This window comes from Notolepis coatsorum (assembly GCF_963971535.1).
Source record: "Notolepis coatsorum genome assembly, chromosome: 2".
Lineage (NCBI taxonomy): Eukaryota > Metazoa > Chordata > Actinopteri > Aulopiformes > Paralepididae > Notolepis > Notolepis coatsorum.
Genome location: NC_140166.1, coordinates 80,367,402 through 80,376,610, shown reverse-complemented (window position 1 = coordinate 80,376,610; position 9,209 = coordinate 80,367,402). Strand labels below are relative to the sequence as shown.

The following is a 9,209-nucleotide window of genomic DNA, read 5'->3' as shown; positions in this document are numbered from 1 at the left end:
TAATAATACTGTACATACATAGCATTAGCCTTGTATACATATTCACATGTTACACTGTATATTTATATTTGCACTTCACTTCACTTTGCACTTTTATTTTTGTTGTACTGTACTGTACTTGTGCTGTGCTGTGCAATGACAATATCATTTAATCTAATCTAATCTAAATAGATTATGTCAATTGAACTGTAAATGCGACATTCATGCAATGTTCTAGAATGTAAATACATATAAAAATCATCATTGTTATCATCTTATCTTATCTGTGTTTCATTACACATATATGTGTGCATGCTTACCAACTGTTTAGCCTGTTTTATTGCAACACTACCATAACCGACATCTAAGAAGGGAGATCCCCCCTTGAACGGCCCTTCTAAGGTTTCTCTCCTCCACATTGCCTATGGTGCCTATGGGGACATTAACGTGTGTTGTCGGGCCTTACAAATAAATTTGATTTGATTTGATCATTGTTATCATAATCATCATCATCATTTCTGTGGTAGCCTATAGATAGCAACCATGGGTATAATTGCTTGTACAGCTCTCAGATTATCATTGAGGTTTGTACTCCTCTGCAGCACTGAATGAGTAATATATACAGTATATCCCATTAAGATACAGGATCTTTTCTTTCAGGGAGTCCTGGTCAAGACGGCAGCATGAACAGTTTCACATAAAAAAATATTTCACGGGCGGCTGGGTGGCGCAGCGGACGAAGTGCTCGTCACCAACGCAAGAGACACTGGTATCGAATCCGGCTGTCAGCGTTGCCTCCGGCTTGGCCAGCCGTCATATTGGCTCGATTGGCAGAGTCAGCGGGAGGGAAGCCGGTGGGTGGGTCCGGGTCGTTGTAAACAGCGACTCCTACAGTTCGGTCGGGGCGCCTGCACAGCGAGGGAAGGATCTGGAGGGAGGTAGTGTGACCTTCCACACGTTACACTCTCCCAGTGAGAGTCCGCGCTGCCAGGTGAAAAGAAGTGGTGGGCTGGGTACACATGTGTCGGAGGAAGCATGTGATAGTCTCCGCCCTCCCAGACCGACGGTAGAGGGTAGAGTGCGTAACGACCAGGAAGAGGATTGGGAATTTGGCATAACGACTAACATTGGGAGGGGAGAAAAACGGAAAATGAAAGGGGAAAAAGATAATAAAAAAAAAATATATATATATTTCACATAATAGAACTCATACGATACATAAAAGCTACACGAGGGAAAGAGTATAGAAGAAGAGCGGCCACGTCGGTAATATCCATAACTCAGTCCACCTCGAGTCAAGGTTATGCAAAACGGCAAGATGTTTCCTTCAGGGCGGTTTGTAAAAGACGTTTAAAAGGTATTCAAAGGAGCGAGTGTGTCGGAGGAGGTAATTGGTATTTCACAGCTCATTCCAGGCCCAGGGTGCATAGAAGGAGAACACCGTTGTACAGAGCTCTGTGCGCACCCTGGGGACATTCAAAATAATCATATTAGTAGATTATATAATAAGATAAAAGGCTGGAGATATAAGTAGGTCGTTTATCTAACAATGTCTTGACAATAAATGGAAACATGTGTATTTGTCTCCTCTGGTAGTGTGGGAGGCTGGATGGCCTCGAGGTGAAGAGGCTGGCCAGTAATGCAAAGGTCGCTGGTTTGGATCCCACGTGACGCCACTGACGGGAGGGTGTATTCCAGCTGAGAGCTGGTGATTTGAAGGGTGGCTGGTATTACATCTATGGAGCCCACCATCCATTCATGGACTCAATGAAAATGGATGGGGAAAAAAATCCTGTACTCCACATTTTCCAGTCCACTGATGCAGCCGGGGTTATCACAGTTCATCCTGGAGCCTCTGAGACCCGCGGAATCATGTGTACTACTGTATCACGTTGGATCCATACACTTATCGATTTTTTCTAATGGTGATCAGGAATTGGAATATACCAGTTGGATACCATCTGATGTCAGGTAAGGAATCTATGTTATCAGTGTTAGGATAATCAGACTCATTTTGATGAAGATATAAGCTGTTTTGTGATATGTGCTCCAGCTGTTTCACTGTAAAATCCATGAGGAAATGAACACGGCTATTATCCGCGCGCGGCTCGAATGGGCGTGCGTGTACGTATAATATTGATCATCTAGCGTTTATTTGAAAACGATTCATAAATAGGCCGACAAATATCAACGTTCTGGAATATTCCAGTAAAAGACGATTATCACAGAATGGCCAAGAGATCTCTGGTAGGTTGGGAGGCTGGATGGCCTAGAGGTGAAGAGCCTGGCCAGTAATGCAAAGGTCGCTGGTTTGGATCCCACGCCACTGACGGGAGGGTGTATTCCAGCTGAGAGCTGGTGATTTGAAGGGTGGCTGGCATTACATCTATGGAGCCCACCATCCTGCCTAAGCGCCCTTGAGCAAGGCACTGAACCCCAAAAACTGCTCCGGGGGGCTGCACTGTGGGTGACCTTGCACTCTGACCTCTCTGATGAAATGCATATGTGTGGGGGGGGCTGTGTGTATGTGTAACTATAAGAGGGATATGCGAAAAGACAAATATCAATTGCCTTGTGTACATTGACAATAAAGTAATCTTCTTCTTGGTAGAGAGAGGACCATCTTAAAAGGTCATATAAAGTGCAATGGTGAGTGTGTGTGTGCCTGTTACAAAGCATAATGCTGCGTGAGTCTAGTTTTTTAGGCAGGGATGAAGTAAATCACATCACCATAATCTAATACACATAGAAATTAGCTTTACACAATTTTCCTCCTGGCTTCAAATGGAAAGCATTTTTTTCTTTTAAATGAAATAAATAAATAGAATTAGGCCCAAACTTTTTCAATAGATGATCAATATGCACATTAAAAGCCAACTTTCTGTCAAGCCATATGCCTATAGGTATTTGTAAGAGGCCACTCCTTCTACACATGTACCTTATAATGCCAGGATCGTGGGATGGGTAGTAATATTGCGACATACAGATAGACAGTACTGCTACATCTATACATTTATGACATACCAGATTTACAAATACAATACTGTTTGTGATACTAAAATTGTCTAAAAAAGAGAGTATATACATTTGACGTAGAAACTGTACATTGGAGGAGGTTGGGTAGACAGGGTGGGGGAAACTGTACAACTGTACAAGCAAAACTGTACATTGGAATATCGACAAAACCTTACTTGGTCCCAAGAAGAGGGTCTTGTGTATTATTGGGTTAGGACATTTACTGTACATTTACAGGGGTTTCGAATTGCAGTTTCCCGTAGGTGCTCTTTGAGAGTGGTTTTGAAAGTGGGTAGTAATTCACATTCCTTTACAGCTTTGGGTAGGGCGTTCCACATTGATGTGGCATAATTGCGAAACGTGTTTAGTCCCTTGTTTGAGCCGAATCTGGGTTTAACATGATTTGTGGAGCTCCCTCTGGTAATATATGATTTGATCATAGTGCCAAAGTAAATATCAATGTTGTGGAAGGCTATGTGCAGCATGGACTGCAGACTAGTGGATAAAACGTACTCTGAAGTTAAAACAGAGCAACTAAACGACAAACATCTCAACCCCCCAGGGACCCTCTTGCTTGACAGCCCTGTGATGTGCTCTGCTTGGCTAACAGAGCCTTGGTCTTCTCATTCTCAAGCTCCGGGCACAAGTGCTATATCCTCCCCTTAATCAATGGATGGACATTGAACACTGAACTCTCCACACACAAACACACACACAACAACACACACAAACGGTCAATTTAAACTAAATGGAAAGGACACTTTAAATGGTAAATTGCTGCTTTTTTTATATAGTGCTTTTATCCAAAGCACTTTACAATTTGAGGCAACCATGCAAGGTGCCAACGTGCTCATCGGGAGCAATTAGGGGTTAAGTGTCTTGCTCAAGGACACATCGACACGCTGCCCGGGAGGAGCGGGAATCGAACCAATTTAAAGGAACAAGGAAAATAAAGGTCACTTTCAGGAAAGAACTGATGTGGTTCTTGTATAGTATAGTTTAGAAATAGCAAGTATAGCATAAGGATATAGAGTAAAAACTATATATTGTATAGTAGTGTACATAGGACCCAGTGCCTTAAATCTGTAGCTAACATTGCATTGCACTATCTCAGGACGTTAGCATGTCTATTTTATGTCTATTTTATTACCTGTTTATTATGTCTATTTTATTATTTAGTATTATTGCACAATCAAAGCGGGCATGGCCACCCGCATTTCATTGTATGCCCTGGTATGTATATGACAAATAAACCTCTTGAATCTTGAATCTTGGATTTATCCTCTTGCTCTGATTTGGTTGAGTGATTTAAACCCTCCAGCTCTACTGATCTGATTGGCTGTTTGCCCATCCGTCTGTCTCTCTCCCCTCTAATGGCTTCATCCTTCAGAGAGTTTATAGGATGAATGGGGGACGAGTCAGGGAAACACTCTAGATGTCTGACTATAGTCGCTTTTTGCCGCTCAGCCTAAAATAGTGGACGTTGGATCTTGGAGATGTCACTAAGTGGCACGAAAGGAAACCTGCTGCGGAGGGTGTGGACGTCTTTTTCTGAGGCCTCTGTTCACACTTCTCCTTCTTATCAGTCCTGGACTATGGTGATGTAGTGTATAGGCATGCTGCAGCCTCAACCCTTAAATCCTTGGACCCTGTCTATCACTCTGCCCTCAGATTCCTCACTAATGACAGATACGACACTCATCACTGTGTCCTTTGTGAGGTCGGTTGGTCCTCGCTGATGGAGAGGCGCAACAAACACACAAACGAGTTTTCTCGGAATTATTAATATTACGTTAAAAGCCACTCACGAGATTTCTCGGATTTTTTTTTTTTTTAGCGATCTGAAATCATATTGCATCACGCGAGCCTACCCTAGTCTACCTGAGAGCCGCCGGAGATCAGATGTGGAAAAAAGCACCCCCTATCGTCTCCCAGATGACATAAGGGATTTTGGAATGGACTCAATGAAAATGGATGGGGGAAAAAATCCTGTACTCCACATTTTCCAGTCCACTGATGCAGCCGGGGTTATCACAGTTCATTCTGGAGCCTCTGAGACCCGCGGAATCATGTGTACTACTGTATCACGTTGGATCCATACACTTATCGATTTTTTCGAATGGTGATCAGGAATTGGAATATACCAGTTGGATACCATCTGATGTCAGGTAAGGAATCTATGTTATCAGTGTTAGGATAATCAGACTCATTTTGATGAAGATATAAGCTGTTTTGTGATATGTGCTCCAGCTGTTTCACTGTAAAATCCATGAGGAAATGAACACGGCTATTATCCGCGCGCGGCTCGAATGGGCGTGCGTGCACGTATAATATTGATCATCTAGCGTTTATTTGAAAACGATTCATAAATAGGCCGACAAATATCAACGTTCTGGAATATTCCAGTAAAAGACGATTATCACAGAATGGCCGAGAATGGGCTGTTTTTTACCTCAAAACGGGTGCTTTTCAAAATGCTCTCAAACGGAAATAAAGCGATAAAAAACCAATCTGCCTTGACAGCACTGACTGGAAAATGATTCTTTGATAAGCGACAGGCAGATTAGACACATAGCCAAAATTTAAAACATAGATTAGGCGATATTAACGTTAACATTGGCGCCGATGGTGGCATTCAAGCGCTAACTCTGGCGCCACCTGGTGGCACTGAAAGTGTTATGGTAAGCTACCTCCTAATATACTACATCATTATTGGAATGGAATTTTGGTACCTATGGAACCCGTTCTAGTGACTGGCTGGTCCTCAAGGTCCCTGCCCTGAGTTTGCTCGGAACAGGGTAAATCTGAATTTTGCTATGATGTCCCTCGTCTAGCTCATGGAATGAACTCCAACAGTCCTTAAAGCTTGAGATTCTCCCCTCAGTTGCAGAGTTTAAAGCCTTTGGAGAGCCGGGACCCAGCTGCCACAGAACCAGGAAGCCCTCTTCTTGGGGCCGAGGGACAGACACAAACCATCCCTTCACTGCTCTTTTAAAATTGCCTAGCCATTGCCTAGCCGCCCGACGATTTAAAAATGAAGCAGTTTATTTTGTATGTGTTGTTTTATATTGTAGTGTAAGAGTTTTATGTATTTTTTTTATCTTAAGTGTTTATTGGAATGAAATGTTGTTTTAATGTGTTTTCTGCACCTTGCTGAGACCTACCTGTGCCGACTATTGCTGTGACAGACGAGGACCACAATGGAAATAAGTCTCTGACTTTATTGTGTGATAATTCCTCAAACAATGCAATGCATGTGATGGTTGTGGCCCAATTGGGTTTTAAATCCTGAGTGTATTTTTAACATCTGGTTAAATAAATAAATTCATTCATTCATTCACTCCTCTTCGACTCTGAGAACACGGAGTGCTGCACCTTCAGCAGGTTGAAGTGCTTGTGTTCCCTCCGAGTGTGAAAGAGACAGATGTTTCAAACAAGTCCTGGCCTCGGGTGGTTTCCTTGGTAACTACAGTCGCGAGAAAGGCCGTCATCTTTGTGCAGACCTTCCTTTTTTCTCCCCTTGAGTTGTGCAATCACTCTTTCCTCTCATTTATGAGAGCTAGCTTGACTTGGACTTGCAACCAATCAGAGGTCTAGACTGGTGCATATACCGCGCCTGTTCACCAGAGTGCCAATCAAGACCAAGGTAACTAGTGAAACTATACATGAGAATAATGTGAAAATGAACAGGTTTTTGAAAATGTAATAAATTCCAATTGAGACAGTTTATCAAAAAGCCAAATAACTATGATAGGAAATTCCAACAATATTTGATTTTATTTGATTTTATTAGGAAAATTACAAGTATCATACATAACATTGAAGTATCACGACCCTGCACTCCAGAGGATTGTGCTTAAAAGTATTACTTAAAACACTTATTTCCAAAGTGGTCCTCGATGGAAAACATAAAAACACAGTAAAAACACAATACCAATCAAAACAAAACACAATAAAAACAATCAAAATAAAGACACAATAAAACGAGTCATAAAAATATGTCCCCTATAAATATTTCTGAAAATTGTTAAGGTAGATTTACACTAAAATACCAACAGTCACACCTTTATGCCAACAAAATCCATCAAATGTTATGCTAACAACAATCCATCCAATTAATTTAATTGGACTGCTTAAATTTCAAAACAGACGTAGGCTATCTGAATAATAAAACTAAAACATTACAGGAATATTGATATACAGTATGACATACAGGATGAAAGCAGATAGACATGAGGCGGACATTAAACAGCAGGATCCCCTGGTTTCTCGGTTAGTTTTAGGATTTACTGGTAAATTTATTTAAAACAAGGCAAAGACTGAATGGGTTAATAAGAAGTTACACACACACACACACACACACACACACACACACACACACATCAACATGTGCCCCTGCCTCTCCTCCACACACAAACACACACACACACACACACACACACACACACACACACACACACACACACACACACACACACACACACACACACACACACACACACACACACACACACACACACACACAGCCGTCAGCCGTCAGTCATTGTTATTGTTATTGCCAGAAGCATAAAAGTGTCAGCTTAGTTGTGTCCAGACAGGGATCCAAGGACAAATTCTCCCACTCCCATGAAATAGACTACCTGAGCGATGCCAAAGAGGGGTGCGATGACCAGAACGCGGCAGTGCGCCCCCTTCAGGAGGGCAGAGGCACCTTCGTGCTGCAGGATCTTCCTACAAAGCAAGCAGATGAATATATTGATTCAATAGATTAGCAAAGATTATGCTGTTCAGTGACTTCAGTCCCTTGAAAAACACGTGTATTATGTAAGTGAAATTATTTATGCAATACATATCTTGTAATATCACATTCTGAAATATGAAGCAAAATGTTATCTGAGATTAAAAGAAACTAGATTCTGAAATAAAATCAGTAACATTTTCTTTTAGGGGTGAAAAAAGGTGCATTTTAAGCAGCGGTTTAAATGCCTCTGGCCATTCTGGAAGGATTTCCCTGCAATGAGACATTGTGTCTGAGACTTGAGTAACTTGAGTTTGTTAACGATAGATATGAATGTATATGTAGTGTTATGAGTTAACACTTTGCTTCAAAGCTAGCTGGTTAATCCCCAAACAGCCATTGGCTCTTGAACACCTCCTCCAATGTATAGTTTCTTCGTCAAATGTATATACTGTCTTTTTTAGACTCACATTTTTGTATCACAAACAGTACTGTATTTGTAAATCTGGTATGTCATAAATGTATAGATGTAGCAGTACTGTCTATCTGTATGTCATGAATGTCATATATGTTATGATGAATTGAAAATGGGGGACCCTGATGTAAACAAGACGAAAGGTCTGCACCCCCTTAACAATTGTGTGTATTGAGCTGTACTGTATTGTACCCATTCTGCAATCTGTTAATAAAATGTTCAATCAATCAATCAATCAACACCAATCTACCTATCAGCCAGCCAATCATATACAATGAGGGGTGCAGATATTTCCCATAATTCCACACCCCAAGGGTATACAGTATAATGCCACATATTTATCCACTTCCTCTGCTTCACTTTGTTCAGCAAACACAGATTCGGTGGAAGCTCTGCGCTGACTCATAAAACCAGAGATACATTCACATCTATCATTATACACATTTACACTTCGCCTCAAAGCCAGCACTATGGATAACCAGTGTAAGCAAAGTGAAGCCAGAAAAGCACCCCACTGAACATATGTATGTACCACACAAGAATACGTTTTGTGGCACGGTGGTGTACAGCTCACAGCTAAAAGGTCCTGGGTTCGATTCCCACTTGGGGACCAGGTTGCTGTGTTGCCAGGTACCCAGGTGGGGTATCTCCCACATGTGCTCCCCCCGTGCTCGCATGGGTTTTCCCTCCCAATAAGATAAACCCAATGGAAAAACACACAGAACAGATTGCTAACACTATCGCGTCCCTGACGAAGACGGACAGGAGCACTTGGATTGGTCCCCGGGGCGCGGCCCACGCTGCAGCCCATGTCTGCTCGCGGCTGCCCTTGGGGCGAAGGACGACGGGATGGGAAAAGTGCAGAGAGACATTTCATCGACGATTCAGTGCATGTGTGTGTGTTCCTGTGGGTCGCCCATCTCGCATGTGTGTGTTAATCTGCATGACAAATAAAGACCTCTTCTTCTTCAAGCAGGGCAGGTCATGGCCATTCAAACTGAG

At 42.2% G+C, this 9,209-nt stretch overlaps 1 protein-coding gene across 1 annotated transcript in view; it reads right to left on the bottom strand.

Annotated features, from left to right (window-relative positions):
• Positions 1 to 7,574: 7,574 nt before the first annotated feature.
• slc25a22b (solute carrier family 25 member 22b) overlaps positions 7,575 to 9,209 on the bottom strand; it is a gene marked incomplete at both ends in the record, with an annotated part of 112,729 nt that continues 111,094 nt past the window's right edge. The window contains 1 exon segment of the mRNA XM_084308239.1: positions 7,575 to 7,725. Within this exon segment, the coding sequence (XP_084164365.1) occupies positions 7,575 to 7,725 (151 nt within the window).